At 45.3% G+C, this 18992-nt stretch overlaps 1 protein-coding gene across 1 annotated transcript in view; it reads right to left on the bottom strand.

Annotated features, from left to right (window-relative positions):
- The window catches only part of dchs2 (dachsous cadherin-related 2), a 205687-nt gene that overhangs the window by 67052 nt on the left and 119643 nt on the right, over positions 1-18992 (bottom strand). Inside the window, exons 7-13 of the mRNA XM_068032733.1 lie at positions 9314-9410; positions 8184-8341; positions 7039-7879; positions 6687-6926; positions 5476-5623; positions 4555-4708; positions 2417-2489 (exon numbers count right to left, since the gene is read on the bottom strand). Coding sequence (XP_067888834.1) covers positions 2417-2489; positions 4555-4708; positions 5476-5623; positions 6687-6926; positions 7039-7879; positions 8184-8341; positions 9314-9410 — 1711 coding nt within the window. The remainder of the gene's footprint in view (positions 1-2416; positions 2490-4554; positions 4709-5475; positions 5624-6686; positions 6927-7038; positions 7880-8183; positions 8342-9313; positions 9411-18992) is intronic.

Raw genomic sequence — 18992 nt, 5'->3', positions numbered from 1 at the left:
TAACTGCACTTCAGATATTCAACTATGGTGGAGGGGTGGAGGTAGGGGGGTAAAGGAGGGGTGGGTGAAGAGGGGGAGGGGTGGGGAGAGCGGTGAGGGGTGGGGAGAGGGAGCATGCAAAATGCAGGGACCAGACAGTTGCAATGCCTGAAGTACTGTGGAGAAGTAGAGAAAGCAACTGGGTAGGGGAGAAAGCAACTGGATTGGGCATCCGCAGCTGGAGGGAACGGCTGAATGGAGAGGGCCGGAAGCGAGAGGCCGTAGAGAGCCGCGGGGAGTGAGCGTGCGAAGACCTTGGTGTCGCCGGGTCCAGGGACTGGCCAGTAAGTCTTTTGCTGTTGTGTTTATGGCGCATGCACAGAAAAAGGCACTCCTCTTCCGTTCCGCTGCTCCCCCCCCACTCTCTCCCCTTCCTCCCTCTCCCTCCCCTCCTCCCTCTCCCCCCCACTTCCCCCAGCTCTCCCCCTCCCTCCTTCCCCCTCCCTCCCCCCTCTTTCTCTCCCCTTCCTCCCCCCTCTTTCTCTCCCCTCTCTCTCCTGCCTCTTTCTCCCCCCCCTCCCTCTTTCTCACCCCCCTCCCTCTCCCTCTTTCTCCCCCCCTCCCTCTCCCTCTCTCTTCCCCCCCCTCCTCTCTCTCCCCCCCTCCCTCTCTCTCCCTCTCTCTTCCCCCCTCCCTCTCTCTCCCTCTCTCTCCCCCCCTCCCTCTCTCTCCCCCCTCCCTCTCTCTCTCCCCCCCCTCCCTCTCTCTCTCCCCCCCTCCCTCTCTTTCTCCCCCACCTCCCTCTCCCCCTCTCTTCCCCCCTCCCTCTCCCACTCTCTTCCCCCCCTCCCTCTCCCACTCTCTTCCCCCCCCTCCCTCCCCCTCTCTCTCCCCTCTCTCTCACCCCCTCCCTCTCTCTCCCCCCTCCCCCTCTCTCTCTCTCCCCCCCTCCCCTCTCTCCCCCCCTCTCCCTCTCTCTCTCCCCCCCTCCCTCCCTCCCACCCCTCCCTCTCCCTCCCCCCCCTCTCCCTCTCTCCCCCCCTCCCCCTCCCCCACCCCCTCTCTCTCCCCCCACCCCCTCCCTCTCCCTCTCTCTCCCCCCCACCCCCTCCCTCTCCCCCCCTCCCTCTCCCTCTCTCTCCCCCCACCCCCTCTCTCTCCCCCCCCTCCCTCTCCCTCTCTCTCCCCCCACCCCTCTCTCTCCCCCCCACCCCCTCTCTCTCCCCCCCCCCCTCCCTCTCTCTCCCCCCCACCCCCTCCCTCTCTCTCCCCCCACCCCCTCCCTCTCCCTCTCTCTCCCCCCACCCCCTCTCTCTTCCCCCCCCCTCCCTCTCCCTCTCTCTCCCCCCCACCCACTCTCTCTTCCCCCCCCCTCCCTCTCCCTCTCTCTCCCCCCCACCCACTCTCTCTTCCCCCCCCCTCCCTCTCCCTCTCTCTCCCCCCCCTCCCTCTCCCTCTCTCTCCCCCCCCTCCCTCTCCCTCTCTCTCCCCCCCACCCCCTCTCTCTCCCCCCCCTCCCTCTCTCTCCCCCCACCCCCTCTCTCTCCCCCCCCCTCCCTCTCCCTCTCTCTCCCCCCACCCCCTCTCTCTCCCCCCCCCTCTCCCTCTCTCTCCCCCCACCCCCTCTCTCTCCCCCCCCCCCTCTCCCTCTCTCTCCCCCCCACCCCCTCTCTCTCCCCCCCCCCCCTCCTCCCTCTCCCTCTCTCTCCCCCCCCCTCCCTCTCCCTTCCCCCACCCGCCCCCCCCGGCACCGCTACCGCTGGTCTCTCCGCGCTGCTCTCCCCGGCCCGCTCCACTCTCTCACTCCGGCCATTGTATTCTGCCACGTGTTTGTTCGGTTTCATCTCTGATTTTTGAGCAGCGCCATCTTTAGTCCTGGCAGCTGCTACAGTCGCAGGCTGTGACGTTTTCGTGGCACATGCTGTATCTGCGCATGTGCCAAAACAGCGCCACTTACCGATCGCGTTGTCAACAATTGCGGTCTAAAACCTATTACATTTCTAACATTTGCCAGTTCTGATGAAGGGTCACTGACCTGAAACGTTAACTCTGCTTCTCTCTCCACAGATGCTGCCAGATCTGCTGAGTATTTCCCGCATTATTGTGAAATATTAATGTTTCTTTAGCTGAGTAACATATGCTAATAGTAACATAATAGCAATAATTTAGATTCTAATACTACTAATATTTTAATACAACATTGCAAATATGTCAAACATTTAACAAATTTTTATGTGACTTCAACATAGTTAATTTTTGTTTGTGAAAAATTCTGAACAACATTCTGTTCTGCCTTTGAGTTCACCTTATAACTAATTATTATTTAAGCTGGGAATAATTCTACATATATTCCATATAACATAGAATTGATACAAAAGAGGCAATGATCTAATTGGTAAATATATCTAATTAAATACAGCAAGGTAGAGCTTCCTACCTTTAATGCCGAAATATTCTTGCACTTCTCTATCCAATACTTGTGTTGTAGTGATGATGCCAGTTTTGGGATTTATTTGAATGCATCATATCCAGCTCCTGGTAAAATCTCATAAATGAGTGCAGAATTTAGATCTGGATATAAAAAACAGTGGCCCTTAAAATGAACATATTGGCAATGCATGGATTTTTAACTTAATGCTACAAATCAATGGAAATAAAAGTTAATTGACTTAAAATTCCTCTAACAACACCACAGCCATCTTCAATATAGAATGCTTGAGTAAACTGCAGTTGTATGTTTCCACCTACCAGCCGACCTACCCCATTTCCTAGACAGCAGTCCTAATAGGCAGCATAAACACCATGAGGGGAATTTTAAGCCCCAAAAACAAGTGGGTTTGGGTTAGGCGGGATGTAAACACTTTTAAAAGCCCAAACCTGAATCCAACCCACCCACTTCCGGTATTAATGGAGGTGGGTTGGTCATTTAAATATTTTAATAAGGCTGTGTGCTTCAGATTTTGTCTCCATTTTAAATTTGAGCTTGGCTGGCCAGGTTTCCCAAACCTTGGAAAACCCAGCAGCTAAAGAGAGGTGAGCATTGTTGTGTGGAAGAGTTAAGTGACTTTCCAACACTGCTTTGGGCTGGAAGGAACAGGAGTTTTTCCTTCCACCCGCCATGATAATCGTGGAATGGTTATGGCACAGAAGGAGGCCATTTGGTCATCATGTCCGTGTCGGCTCTCTGTAAGAGCAACTCATCTGCTCACACACCCCTAATAGTTTGTGTCTTTCAATGTACATAAATCTAGTTCTGGCTATTCACTGGCTCTTCCCCCTGTTTAAAACCTTCAGTTTCTGATGAAGGACAGTGTGTAATGAGGCTGCATTCAGGATTAATTCAATTTCTAAATTCGTCGTCTCCCTTGAGACGTTGAACGTCAGGTAATCTGCTTCATTTCCTGCAATCAGGCCACCTCCACGATCACCGCTCCTCCCCCCGAACCCTCCACCTTTTCCTCCTATTTCTCTCCAATTCTGACACCCCCACTCCCCAAATCACCCCAAACCCTACAAGCTATTCTGTACCCAACAATTTCCCCACTGCCCTACCATGATCTCTATGCAGAATGACCTTAGCTGTTGCTGGGCTGCGACCTCTGCTAAATCCTTCCCTGCCAGACAAGGAGCCAAACCTGTCAATCAGGTTCCTGTCTTACATAAAACACGCACCTGGTGTAGACAAAGCTCCACACTGTTTGGAACCCCCAGACTTATGGGTTTCTTGACCAGAATTCCTATCCCAGCTTGGAAAACACGCTCCAATTACTTGGGCCGTGAAGAGAGCAAGGGCAAGGATTTCTGGTCAGGGAGCCCAGAAGTATGTGTTTCCCACATGTCCTACTGAAATTAACCACAGGACAGAAGAACGTCACAAACAGGAGCAGGACTAGGCCATTTGACTCCTTGAGCCTGCTCCGTCATGCAATAATTTCATGACTGATCTGATTGTAGCCTTCACTCCATTTTCTTGCCTGCCCCCATAACCCTTTACTCCCTTGTAGTTCAAAAATCTGTCTTGCTCAGCCTTGAATATATTCAATGACCAGCCTCCACTGCTCTCTGGGGAAGAGAATTCCGAAGATTAATAACTCTCTGTGAGAAGAATTTCCTCCATCTTAAATGGCAGACCCCTTATTTTCAAACTGTGCCTCCTAGTTCTCGATTTCCACACGAGGGGAAACATCTTCTTAGCATCTATCTTGTCAAGCCCCCTCAGAATCTTATGTTTCAATAAGATCACCTCTCATTTTTCTAAACTCCAATGAGTGCAGGCCCAACCTGCTCAACCTTTCCTCAAAAGACAACCCCTTCATCCCAGGAATCAACCTAATGAACCTTTTCTGAAGTGCCTCCAATGCAAATATATCCCTCCTTAAATAAGGAGACCAAAACTGTATGCAGTACTCTAGGGGCTGGATTTTGTACTGGAGGCAGGGCTCCCGGCGCCGGGCCAAAAAAGCAGTGGGAACCCTGCCTCTGTCTATTCATGTTATCCCAGAGCGATCATTTGGTCTTTTTAAATCAAAGTTTCAGGAGCTGAGATCCCCGTCCCTTTAAAGATAGGAATCCCACCTCCAAGAGTTGCTGGCCAATCAGAGGGCCAGCAGTATCGGCAGAGCCACCGGGAGCGGTGGCCACTGCTGGTTCTGCACGGGTCTCAGACTCAGGCCCAGCGCTGGATCCCCAGTCTAGAGGTAGGTGAGACTGGGCCTGTCCAGAAGGGTGGCTGCGGGAGATCGTGCAGTCCAGGGGAGGGGATGTACCGTGGGGGTAAAGGTGCTCTTGGTGGGGGTCCTCTGTGGACCACAAATTCTCCATGAAGGAAGGACCCCCCCCTCCCCCCCCCCACTCACCATCTGCAGAGAAGGCGCCATGTGTTACAAGGTGTCCTCCCCATTTGGTGGTAGTACCCACCCCACCCCCCCGCTAGTAAGATCCCAGTGGTGTTGGGAAAAGGCCCTTAATAGGCCACTTAACGGCCCCAATTGGCCTCTGGGCGGGAAGGCCATGGTCAGACTATCCCGCCCCAGGAAGTTCACTTGGCGATGAGCCCTCTGCCCCGCTGTCCCTCCCCCCACCACCCATCACGATACACCTTGTCCCCCACCTTGGGGGGGTGGGGCACACAAATTCCAGCCCTAGGTGTGGTCTCACCAACACCCTGTAGAGTTGTAGCTAGACTTCCCTACTTTAAACGCCCTTTAAATTTTTTCAACAGGTATGCTGCTCAGGTGGAAAAGCAGCTGAGGAGCAGAGGCCAGTCAAGGAGACTGTGGGGCTGGAAGCAGAGCTAGAGAAGAAGTTGGACATCCTCGGGTTAGTATTTGGAGATCATAGCGGTGGGGAAGGGAGTCAGAGATTGCAGAATCTGATCATGGGGTCTATAAAGAGCTCAATTTTGGAAGTGGAGAAACATTCCTGCTCCTCCCGGCCCACAAGCAGTGTTGTAAATGCACTTACCTCATGGATCCAGCCCTTCTCCCCTCATTTTACCTGTTGGGATTCCCAAGCCCCTGGAAACCTGCCCTCCATGAGTTAAAAATAAAAATCCTGTTAAAATGAAGACGTGTAGCCTCCTTAAAAGATTTCAGTGACTGGTCCGCTTCCTGAGAGCGAATTGGTTGCCCCGATTCCATTAAAGCTGGAAGTGGGCGGGTTGGAGGTGAGTTGGGGTTCAGATTTCTTAAAAGATTTTTAGCTCTAACAGGTATAGGATCTTAATTTACATACTAACCAGCTGCCTCCTGCCTATTTTGGGCAGGAATGTTTGGCATTCAAAGACCTTTCTAAAAGTTAATTCAGACAGGCAAATGGGTACACAAGATCCCCATCAGATTCTCCACTGCCAGTTGCCTCTATTTCAGGTGATAAACGGGCAGCCAACAAGTGAAAATCTCCTCCATCCCTGAATCACCTGAATGCTCATGTGGAATGCTATTTTATCCTTACTCACTCCAACCTTTTTATTGTTGATGGGTAGGACCATTAAAGACTCTCTGAATTCTGTTTGTTCTTTTGCTCCTTGTAGGGAAGCACAATGCCCAAATGCCTAGCACTGACAGGCCTCAGGTAACAAGTCAGTCATTAATTACTGTCTTCTCTACATCACAAGTATTTCTTTCACTGCAAAGAAACCAATCAGTACTAATTGACCTCACTTCGCAGGAACAGTAAAATGCATAAATCATAGTATATTTGGAATAAAATGAGAGTCATTCTTTTATATTTCTAATCTTGATGTTTAAATGTTAATGCAGTTTTTAGAGTGTTAATACAACTCCATCTAAATACTTCATTAAAAGTGAGAAGTTAAAAAGGTTTATTCAACTTTTAATGAAAGATTTAATGAAGTCTTAATACTACAGCAAAGAGTAATTATCAAATTGGAGATTAATACAATTTATTGATGTGTTATAGTTTATACACCATATTGTTCATAACTGAAGATTAGGTAAGAAATTACTAAAACTGAAGAACAGGTAATTTAATTAGAGTAATCAAACATATAATCATAAGCCATTGTCAATCAGTGGCCGTATTTAACATCTTAGTCAGAAAAGTTGAAAAAAAGACTTTAATCTCTGTATAATTACTATTTATTGATTGTTATCTTGTGTAAAATACCACATTGCTTCCTCTACTTTGAATTGCTTTACAGCTAAATAAGAAAAAGATTAAAATTAGCAGCTAGAAGTTACATTTACCTGAATCTCTATCAGAAGCTTCAACCTTGATAACAAATGCTCCCATATTAAGGTTTTCAGGAACTGCAACTTCATAGACAGATTCTTGGAACTTTGGTGCTTCATCATTGATATCAACAATGATAACCATCAGTGTCTGTGTTGAGGACTGAACAGGAAGTCCACTGTCCCATCCTGAAATTGTGAGGATATAGGATTTTTGCATTTCATGGTCTAGATGGGAGGCCAATGATAGCAAACCTATTAAAACACACATGATAAAATATAAGTTTTCTTTATCCCTGTTGCCAGCTATGTTAGCAATATATTATAATTCAGCAAAACTCAAACAATGATAAACTGGTTTTCGTACCTGATGATTCATCGAGCTGGAAAGTGTTGTCTTCATTCCCTGAGATGATGGCATATGAAATTCTTCCATTTTCACCTGCATCTGCATCATATGCAATAATATGATGGACAAGATACCCCACTTCCTCATCTTCCATTACATAGGAAACATTTGCTGACACAAACATAGGTCTGTTATCATTTATGTCCAAAACAATAATCTGAGCTGTCACTGAGCCTACCTTGCGTTCACTTACATCTAATGCCTGATCCATTGCTGTTATTGTTAGAAGAAATGTTTTTGTAATTTCATGGTCAACCGGCAATACTGTGTTTAAGCAACCTTGATAGGGATCTATGTAGAAAGGGTTTTCTGAGGAACTCCTGGACACAACAGAATATCGGAGATCACTATTTGGTCCACTTACATCATCATCTTTTGCATTAAATATGTGAACAAAAGAACCTACTGGAAGATTTTCTTGAATTCCAATCACAACTATATTGTCTTTAAACCACGGTGAGTGATCGTTTCGGTCTTCTACTTTAATACTGACAAAAACAGTAATATTCCTTGAAGGGATATGGCTATTGTCTTCTGCTATAATCTTCAGCAAGTAATGAGAAATTGCTTCATAGTCTAGTTCTTGGCTTTGGTATAATTCCCCTGTCATACTGTCAACTCCAAATTGAAAGTGGTTATCACCTTCAACAATGTTGTAATGCACCTTTCGACTGGCCAGCAGATGATGGTCATGTGAACTGACAGAACCCAAAACTTTTCCAGGCCTTAAACCTTCTGGTACGATAAAATATCTTTGATTATTTTGAGTGGTCAGTTTTTTTGTGACTCTGGGGATAACCTGAGAAAAGGTTCAATAATGTGGATTAATTTATTCAATTTTTCATAAATTACTTATGCATTAAAGTTAAAAATGATTGGGTTCAGAGATTTTACATGATCAGTATTCAGCAAAATGAACCATTAAATGATTTTTAAACAATCATCTAATCCTCAAATCATTTACTTAGTTTGCAGTGAACTGCAACAGAAATGAGAAAACATTTCCCAGAGTGCCAAAGCAAAAAATCTCCCATGTTTTCTTCATCTAACAACAATAAATTAACATTTATTACATAAAATACCTATTGTTTGAATTCCTGTACCTGTATGTTAATTATTGCAGTCTGTTGAAGAGGAGGGCTTCCTGCATCACTTGCCATCACTATTATTTTGTGATGTGATACATGACTATACATGAAAATCTTGGATGTTCTCAGTTCTCCAGTTTTGGTATCAATTTTGACGCTATTTGAATGATCTTCTGCAATTAAAAATTAATAGTGAGAGAACTTTTTTTTATTGACTTCATAGCGGTTAGATACAACTAAGTGGCTTGCTAGACCATTTCAGAGGGCATGTAAGAGTCAATCACATTGTTGTGGGTCTGGAATCACAAATAGGCCAGACCAGATAAGGACAGCAGATTGCCTTCCCTAAAGGACATTAGTGAACCAGATGGGTTTTTATGACAATTGACAATGGTTTCATGGCCATCATTAGACTCGCTTTAAATTCCAGATTTATTAATAGAACTCAAATTCCATCTTCTACTGTGGTAGGATTCAAATGCATGCCCCCAGAGCAAATACCGTGTTTCTGGGTTACTAGTCCAGTGACAATATCACTACATCACTGCCTCCCCTCAGAAGCAATTAGGGATGGGCAATAAATGCTGGCCTAGCCAGCGACGCCAACATCACATGAATGAATAAAAAACAACTTTAAAAAATTCCATCCCCTGTTTTATTTTCCTCAGCTGGAAGGTACGGCCTATTAAACCCACACACTCCATTGCCTATGTCATGCAGATCAACAAACAAAAATGAGAGCACTTCTCAAATATCAGTACGTCTGTTGTACATTTTCCCTCACAAGGAAGATCACATTAATATTATGTGATTTTGATGTCTTGGTGATGGACTAATTGACATGTCATTATTCTCATCCATAGGATTCAAATGTTAGAGGTTGGTCATAATAGCATTCTCTGATGCTTAGGAATGCCTGGCAGTCCTGGTTGACGCAAAAGGGAGCTAAAATTCTTAAACTGTCAATTACAAAATATATATGTTCACATAGTAGCTGCAATGCATAATGTATATATAAAATAGAAAACAGCATTTAAGCACCAAATGAAACATTTGCAATTGACTTTTAAAAATCAGTTCACTTTCATGAAAAAAAGCAGAGTACAATTCAGATTAACTGCAAGATCCTTTTCTCACTTTCTTACCTAATATAGAATAAAAAACAGTGCCATTTTTGCCAACATCTGGATCCTTCGCAAATAGGGTGGTCAAAAATGTGCCTTCAGGTTGAGATACCAAAATCTGCCATTTCAATAAATATAAGTTGAAGATTTATAAGTTAAATTAGAGATGAGTAGATGTGTAGCACACAATCCCTAGCCATACTAAGAATTAGAATTAGAACATTACAGCGCAGTACAGGCCCTTCGGCCCTCGATGTTGCGCCGACCTGTGAAACCATCTGACCTACACTATTCCATTTTCATCCATATGTCTATCCAATGACCACTTAAATGCCCTTAAAGTTGGAGAGTCTACTACTGTTGCAGGCAGGGCGTTCCATGCCCCTACTACTCTCTGAGTAAAGAAACTACCTCTAACATCTGTCCTATATCTATCACCCCTCAACTTAAAGCTATGTCCCCTCGTGTTTGCCATCACCATCCGAGGAAAAAGACTCTCACTATCCACCCTATCTAACCCTGATTATCTTATATGTCTCTATTAAGTCACCTCTCCTCCTCCTTCTCTCCAACGAAAACAACCTCAAGTCCCTCAGCTTTTCCTTGTAAGACCTTCCCTCCATACCAGGAAACATCCTAGTAAATCTCCTCTGCACCCTTTCCAAAGCTTCCACATCCTTCCTATAATGCGGTGACCAGAACTGCACGCAATACTCCAGGTGCGGTCTCACCAGAGTTTTGTACAGCTGCAGCATGATCTCGTGGCTCCGAAACTCGATCCCCCTACTAATAAAAGCTAACACACCATATGCCTTCTTAACAGCCCTATTAACCTGGGTAGCAACTTTCAGGGATTTATGTACCTGTTCATCTACACTACCAAGAATCTTTCCATTAGCCCAGTACTCTGCATTCCTGTTACTCCTTCCAAAGTAAATATAGAAGGTACATTATGGGCCTGAAATTGGTGGGAAATTGTGGCATAATGATGCATTAATAGCAAGTGCCATTACTAATTTGTAAAAGATCTACCAATTTGAGAAGTAACTGAAGCACGCCATGAGTTCTTATCCTCTGCAAATTGCTGAACCATTTGCCCACTCCACCCTTAGCCTTGGCAAAGCCACTAATAGTTCATTCTCGACGGTCTGTCCTCCATTGTAGTTAATGCCAATTGCCAATTTGTTGTATTTAGGCCATTATTTGTGCTGCAGCCAGTTATACTGAAAAGTAACGGCTTGGGTGACCAGATAATGACGTTATTTATGGCCAAAAATGCTCTCAGCCTTGGAAGCCAACAAAGGCTCTATTAAATAAAAGCAAAATACTGCAGATGCTGGAAATCTGAAATAAAAACAAAAAATGCTGGAAATACTCAGCAGATCTGACAGCATCTGTGGAGAAAGAAGCAGAGTTAACGTTTCAAGTCAGTGACCTTTCATCAAAACTTATTAAAGCTGTGCAGCCCCAGCAGTCTGGAAATTGGTCTAAAAATATTTCTTCCTAAAACTCTCATGTTTACAGTTTATTCTTGTCAACTTTGTCATCCAGAGTACTTTTCCTGTCTGAAGGCGTTTATTTTCAGGGGCCACACTATTTCTACATGTAAGGAAGGCGAAAGCATTGTAATGGTCTATCTACCAGGTATTCCCCTGTTCATGATAATTATGGACTACCTGGAGGAGAAGCAGACACGTTGCTTGAGGCACCATAGCTGCAGACTGAACCTTTTCTATGGCACTGATTCTTTCGTCAGGTACTGCACACCTCTAACATCAGCCAAAGAACTGTAAGGACCTGCAGTCAACAGGTGGCAGCTGCTATCTTTTGCAGGGCATCCAACTTCAGAAAACACAACATTTCCCAGCCACAGCAAAGAAACATGTTCATCAAGCTCTGCAGGATAGCTGGCTTCCCAGGATACAGGATGCTATCAATGGGATAGAGCCCTCAGTAAACTCAGAGCATCAGGAAAACATTCCCAATGTAAACATCTAGACACTAGAGATTATTTTTTACAGCCTTTTAAAAATGTTTTACTATAAATAACTTCTTAAAGTTGATTTAGGTTGATATTACAAAACTAGCTTGCTTATTACCTTTATACATTCACTTAATGATTATTTATGACATGAGCATAAAAAGATGAAAAAGGAGCAGAAGTAGATTATACAGCCCGTCAAGCCTGCTTCATCATCATAGCTGATCTTCTGCCTCAACTCCACTTTTCTGCCCGTCAACCACATCCCTTGATTCCCTGAGAGACCAGGAAACTATCTATCTATCCCAGCCTTGAATATACTCAATGATGGAGCATACACAACCCTTTGGAATAAAGAATTCCAAAGACTTACAACCACGAGTGAAGAAATTTCTCCTCATTTCAGTCCAAAATGATTGCACTCTTATCCTGAGACTGTGCCCGTGTTTTAGGTTCCCCAGTCAAGGGAAACAACCGCCCAGTGTCTATGCTGACAAGCCCTTTCAGAATCCTGTATGTTTGAATGAGATCACCTCTCATTCCTCTAAACTCCAGTGATTAAAGGCCAAATGTACTCAGCCTCTCATCACAGAACCCTCTTATCCCAGGATCCAATCTAGTGAACCTTCACTGTCTTGCCTCCAAGGCAAGTATATCCTTCCGTAGATGTACAATGAAGACCAAAACTGCACAGTACTGCAGATATGGTCTCACCAAAGCCCTGTACAACTGTTGCAAGACTTCTTTATTCTTGTACTCCATTCCCTTGCAATAAAGATCCACATGTCATTTGCCTTCCTAATTGCTGGCTGTACCTACATGCTAACTTTGTGTTCCTTGTACTAGTATACTCAAGGCTCCCTGAATATAAACATTTAAAATTTCATGACTTTTAAAAAATATTCTGTTTTTCTGTTCTTACTAACAAAGTGAATAGCCTCACACTTCCCGACATTAGACTCCACCTGCCACCTTGTGCCCCCTCAACCGGTTTATGTTTTTTTGCAGCCTCTTTGTGTCCTCCTCACAGCTTACTCATAGCTCACTAGCTTTGTATCGTCAGCAAATTTGCATACATTACTCTTGGTCTCTTCGTCCAAGTCATTTAGATTGTAAATAGTGGAGGCCCCAACACTGATCCATGTGGCACTCCACTAGTTACTGCCTGCTAACGTGAAAATGCCTCGTCTATCTCTACTTTCTGACTGTTAGCCAATCCTCTATCCATACTAATATATTACCTCCAATTCCATGAGCCCTTATCTTGTGTTTCAGCCTTCTGTGTGGCACCTTATTGAATGTCTTTTGGAAATCCAAGTATACTACATCTACTAGCTCCATTTCATTTGATCCTACTAGTTAGGTCCTCAAAAAACTCTAATTAATTTGTCAAACTCAATTTCCCTTTTGTAAAACCATGTTCACTCTTCCTGATCATACTACGCTTTTCTAAGTGCATTGTTAAGACTTCCTTAATAATAGATTGCAGCATTTTTCCGATGACTGATGTTAGGCTAACTGGTCTGTAGTTCCCTGTTTTCTCTGTCCCTCCTTTCTTGAAATAGCAGTGTTACACTTGCTATCTTCCAATCTGCTGATAACTTTCTAGAATCTAGAAAATCATAACCAGTGCATTCGCTATTTCTGCAGCTACTTCTTTTAGAGCCCTAGGACGTAGGCCATCATGTCCTGGGGATTTGTCGGCTTTTAGCCCCTCAAGTTTCTCCAAGGCTTTTTCTCTGCTGACATTAATTATTTTAAGTTTCTCACTCTTATTTGCCCCTTGGTTGCCAACTGTTTCTGGTATGTAATTTGTGGTTTCTACTGTTGGTTCCACAGCGTATTGTTCCAGGAAACTGTTGCAAAAGCATTCTACAAGCTCATCTTCTGCGCTACCTTTGTCAAATTGATTTGTCCAATCTCTATGAAGATTAAAGTCCCCCACAATTATTATATTGCCTTTGTTACAAGCTCCAATTATTTCTTGATTAAAACGGTATAACCACTATTAGGGACCCTATAAACTACTCCCACCAGCATTTTTGACTTGTTATTTCTAATCTCCACCCATACTAATTCAACTTCCTGATCTTCAGAGTCAAGATCCTTTCTTACTACTGTAGTTATGTCATCCTCAATTATCAGGGCTACTCCTCCTCCTCCTTTTCTATTCCACCTGTCTTTTTGAAATGACTTTATACCATAGCGTGCTTTCACTTGCCTAGATGTCTAAATAATTTAAAGCATGCCGAGGTGCGGAACAAAGAACCTTATCTTAATTTTGTTGTACTGGTTTTTTAATGTGCCTTCATGTGATTTTCCTTGACTTGAGTAGGCAGCAGAATAGCACTACACTAGACTGTGTCTTAGGTTGTTAACTACCAAAAAACTTAATAAACAGTAAAAAAAAGTGAGCAGTAACAAGGACTCAACATAAATTTTACAATAGTTGTGAAGCTGAATTACCTTCTTGAGTAAGTAGAAAATAACAAAGTCACAAATGTTATGCCGAACTATAATGTATCCTACATGGCTGTACTAAATCTTAAAACAAAAGAAACTTCACATAATATAATTTGGAAATGCATTAAGACATCAGTTTAACAACTGGTGTTGACTTTTTTGTCACAATCTAGAAGAGTTCTTTTTGAAGACATTACTGACATTTGACCACCTACGGCAAAAGTGCGAAGAGAAATGCAGACTGGTTTCAATCTCATAATGAAGAGCTGGAACCTGTCATAGCCGCTAAGCGCATTGCACTTTTGAACTACAAGAAAGCCCCCAGCGATTTAACATCCGCAGCACTTAAAGCAGCCAGAAGTACTGCACAAAGAACAGCTAGGCGTTGCGCAAACGACTACTGGCAACACCTATGCAGTCATATTCAGCTGGCCTCAGACACCGGAAACATCAGAGGAATGTATGATGGCATGAAGAGAGCTCTTGGGCCAACCATCAAGAAGATCACCCCCCTCAAATCTAAATCGGGGGACATAATCACTGACCAACGCAAACAGATGGACCGCTGGGTTGAGCACTACCTAGAACTGTACTCCAGGGAGAATGCTGTCACTGAGACTGCCCTCAATGCAGCCCAGCCTCTACCAGTCATGGATGAGCTGGACATACAGCCAACCAAATCGGAACTCAGTGATGCCATTGATTCCCTAGCCAGCGGAAAAGCCCCTGGGAAGGACAGCATTACCCCTGAAATAATCAAGAGTGCCAAGCCTGCTATACTCTCAGCACTACATGAACTGCTATGCCTGTGCTGGGACGAGGGAGCAGTACCCCAGGACATGCGCGATGCCAACATCATCACCCTCTATAAAAACAAAGGTGACCGCGGTGACTGCAACAACTACCGTGGAATCTCCCTGCTCAGCATAGTGGGGAAAGTCTTTGCTCGAGTCGCTCTGAACAGGCTCCAGAAGCTGGCCGAGCGCGTCTACCCTGAGGCACAGTGTGGCTTTCGTGCAGAGAGATCGACTATTGACATGCTGTTCTCCCTTCGTCAGATACAGGAGAAATGCCGTGAACAACAGATGCCCCTCTACATTGCTTTCATTGATCTCACCAAAGCCTTTGACCTCGTCAGCAGACGTGGTCTCTTCAGACTACTAGAAAAGATCGGATGTCCACCAAAGCTACTAAGTATCATCACCTCATTCCATGACAATATGAAAGGCACAATTCAACATGGTGGCTCCTCATCAGAGCCCTTTCCTATCCTGAGTGGTGTGAAACAGGGCTGTGTTCTCGCACCCACACTTTTTGGGATTTTCTTCTCCCTGCTGCTTTCACATGCGTTCAAATCCTCTGAAGAAGGAATTTTCCTCCACACAAGATCAGGGGGCAGGTTGTTCAACCTTGCCCGTCTAAGAGCGAAGTCCAAAGTACGGAAAGTCCTCATCAGAGAACTCCTCTTTGCTGACGATGCTGCTTTAACATCTCACACTGAAGAATGCCTGCAGAGTCTCATCGACAGGTTTGCGTCTGCCTGCAATGAATTTGGCCTAACCATCAGCCTCAAGAAAACGAACATCATGGGGCAGGATGTCAGAAATGCTCCATCCATCAATATTGGCGACCACGCTCTGGAAGTGGTTCAAGAGTTCACCTACCTAGGCTCAACTATCACCAGTAACCTGTCTCTAGATGCAGAAATCAACAAGCGCATGGGTAAGGCTTCCACTGCTATGTTCAGACTGGCCAAGAGAGTGTGGGAAAATGGCGCACTGACACGGAACACAAAAGTCCGAGTGTATCAGGCCTGTGTCCTCAGTACCTTGCTCTACGGCAGCGAGGCCTGGACAACGTATGCCAGCCAAGAGCGACGTCTCAATTCATTCCATCTTCGCTGCCTTCGGAGAATACTTGGCATCAGGTGGCAGGACTATATCTCCAACACAGAAATCCTTGAAGCGGCCAACATCCCCAGCTTATACACACTACTGAGTCAGCGGCGCTTGAGATGGCTTGGCCATGTGAGCCGCATGGAAGATGGCAGGATCCCCAAAGACACATTGTACAGCGAGCTCGCCACTGGTATCAGACCCACCGGCCGTCCATGTCTCCGTTATAAAGACGTCTGCAAACGCGACATGAAATCGTGTGACATTGATCACAAGTCGTGGGAGTCAGTTGCCAGCATTCGCCAGAGCTGGCGGGCAGCCATAAAGACAGGGCTAAATTGTGGCGAGTCGAAGAGACTTAGTAGTTGGCAGGAAAAAAGACAGAGGCGCAAGGGGAGAGCCAACTGTGCAACAGCCCCAACAAACAAATTTCTCTGCAGCACCTGTGGAAGAGCCTGTCACTCCAGAATTGGCCTTTATAGCCACTCCAGGCGCTGCTTCACAAACCACTGACCACCTCCAGGCGCGTATCCATTGTCTCTCAAGATAAGGAGGCCCAAAAGAAACTGACATGGCAGAAAGAAATGCAGTCAGTATTATATAATTGGATTTTCAGAAAGCTCTTGCACCTTGGTCAATAATGACTGAGGTAAGCAATACCGGAATAGTGAATGTGTCTAAAAATAAGAGGGTGACAGTAAAAGAGATTTCTTTGGGTTGGAAATTATCTAATTATATTTATTATGGATGATCATATTAGCATCCTGGCTTTAATAGAAACCTGGCTCACAGCTGACCCTACCTGACCCTTTTTCAAAGCCTTTCTGTTTTCATCACCTTCTCCAGCTAGACCACAGTACTGGCATTTACCACCAAGCACAGTCTTCTGTCTCCCCTTTTCACCTCTGACACCTTCACCTCCTTCAAGCACCTCAGTCTGTTTCAAACCCTCAACTCTTCTTTAAAATAATTATATGCCACACTCCTAAGCCCCATCTCAAGTTTCTCTCCAAAAATATCTGCTCTTCTTCCCTCCCTCAGCCTCTTTACTGAATGATTTCAATCTCCATCTCAGCTCCCTTTCCCCTTTCTCCTCTGAATTCACTGTCCTCCTGCTCTTCCTAAACCTCTCCCTCCATTTAAATTCTCCTACTCATATTGATAGTTACCCTCTTGACTTGCCATGTCCCATGGCCTCTTTACTCCCATTCTCTCAATCACTGATAAGGTCATCTCTGATCACTTGCATCACTCCAGATTCCCATCTCCTTGCAACGTCAGTTCCTTCTGTGTCCACTTTTCAAGTCACAACAACTGCACTTTCAAACTCCCAGCTGCCTAGCCTTGCTCGCTCCACTCAACACAATACCTCTGCCGTCACTGATTTCCTCAACCTCTTGCTCATTTCTGCCTTTGATGCCCCTGTCTCCAGCAACACCTTTATTGCTTCCATCCTGTTCAATCTCTTTGATATGGCCCCCATCTTTGATCCTGCAAGTCCAAAGGATACAGACTTGAGCACACCCAGTATGCACTTGGCTTAACAATCTATTGCCACATCTGGCTAGACTCTATCGAGTTTTATTGGCCTCAGTCCCCTCTGCCAAAAATTTCCACTATAGGATTATCATGGATTTCTTTTCTCCACTACCAACTCTCTTCTTGAACCCCCTTCCATCTCCATCATCACCTCTAACAAGTGTAAGGACCTCATAAGTTTCTTTGCTATGAAGATAAGGACCCATCCGTTCAGCTGCCTCAACTACTTCTACCCCTTTTCCTTGGCTACCAAGCCAAACCTTCCGCCCAGGCCCTCCCACCATAGCCATGAAGCCCAGTCTTTCACTCCTCAAGCTCTCTCCGAGCTCATCTTATCCATGAGACCCACTTCCTGCACTTTTGCTCCTATTTCCTCCAAAATGTTGACCATCCTTCCTGGCCCCATGCGAGCAGACATTGCAAATAGTTCTCTCACTTCAGCCAACTCCCCCCCAACTTCAAAAACTGCCATCATTCCCCACCTTCCTCAAAAAACTCATGTTTTCCTTGCAAAACACCACCCCATCTCCAACATCCCTTTCTCCTCCAAAATTCTTGAACCAATCCCAAATCTTCTGTAAGTTCCAGTTTGAATCATTACAATCGTATTTCTGCCCATTGCACAACAAAATGACTGGAACAAAAGACACAAATTAAATTTTTTGTGATTGTGACCTTGCTGCATAATCTATCCTCATTCGGTTTGACCTCTCTGTTGTGTCAGCAATGAAATAGTTGGTAGCACGATTGCCCATGAATCATAAGGTTCTGGTTCAAGTCTCACTCCAGGGCTTGAGCACAAAAGTTAAAGCTAACATGCCAGTGTAGTACTGAGGGAGTGCCTAATTGTCAGAGGAGCTGTCATTTGGATGAAGACATTAAACTGAAGCCCCATCTACCTGCTCAGGTGAATATAAAAGATCCCATGGCACTATTTTGAAAATGAGCTGGGAAGTTATCTCTGATGTCCTGGCCAACATTTATCTCTCAAACGACATCACAAAAAGAGATTATCTGGTCATTATCACATTGCTGTTTGTGGATGTTTGGCTAATTGGCTGCCACGTTTTCTGCATTACAACAGTGACTGTACTTCATTGGCTGTAAAGCGCTTTGAGATGTCCGGTGGTCATGAAAGGCAGGTTTTTCTTCTTTCAACACAGTCGACCACACCACCTTCTTCCAATACCTCTTAGCGGGTCTGCTCTTGTATTATTCCACTCCTCACTCGCTTGAACATTTCTAGCAATGATGTCTTTTCTCATCCTCATTCCTCACCTGGGGATCCCCTGATCCATCATTGGCCCTCACCTCTTCATCTAAATGACGCCTCTTGGTGTCACCATCCACACACATGGAGTGGGATTTAACCTGGGCAATGGGAGTCAGGGGTCTCGACCACTAGTTAAAGTGTGGCGAGAGCCCCGCGCCGGCTCCTCTGGGGAAGGCCAGCCAAATCAAGTGCCAATTAGGCACTTAAGTGAACAGCGGCCGACCTTCCCCAGGATCAAAAACCCCGGCGATGGAAGTCCTGCCCGCTGAGAGCTGTCAGACAATCAGAGGCCAGCAGCTCTTTAACTGAGCAGCTCCACCGTGGAACTGGTGGCTGCTGCCGATACTGGACCCACCAAAAGCAAGGGACCCAGGCCACAAGTAAGTCAGAACAGGAGGGGTTTTGCAGGGTGGGGGTTGAGGGCGAGGTGGGGGGGGGTCAGCAGCAAGAGCAGGGGAGTGGCTATCAGTGGGCCCCCCCTTCCCAATACCGGTCCCTCAATCAGGCACTAAGTGCTTTTAACGAGGGACTGGCCCCACAGCCCGCAAG

The sequence above is a fragment of the Heterodontus francisci genome, chromosome 1 (genome assembly GCF_036365525.1).
Source record: "Heterodontus francisci isolate sHetFra1 chromosome 1, sHetFra1.hap1, whole genome shotgun sequence".
Taxonomy (NCBI): domain Eukaryota; kingdom Metazoa; phylum Chordata; class Chondrichthyes; order Heterodontiformes; family Heterodontidae; genus Heterodontus; species Heterodontus francisci.
This window is presented reverse-complemented; position numbering and strand designations above follow the sequence as displayed.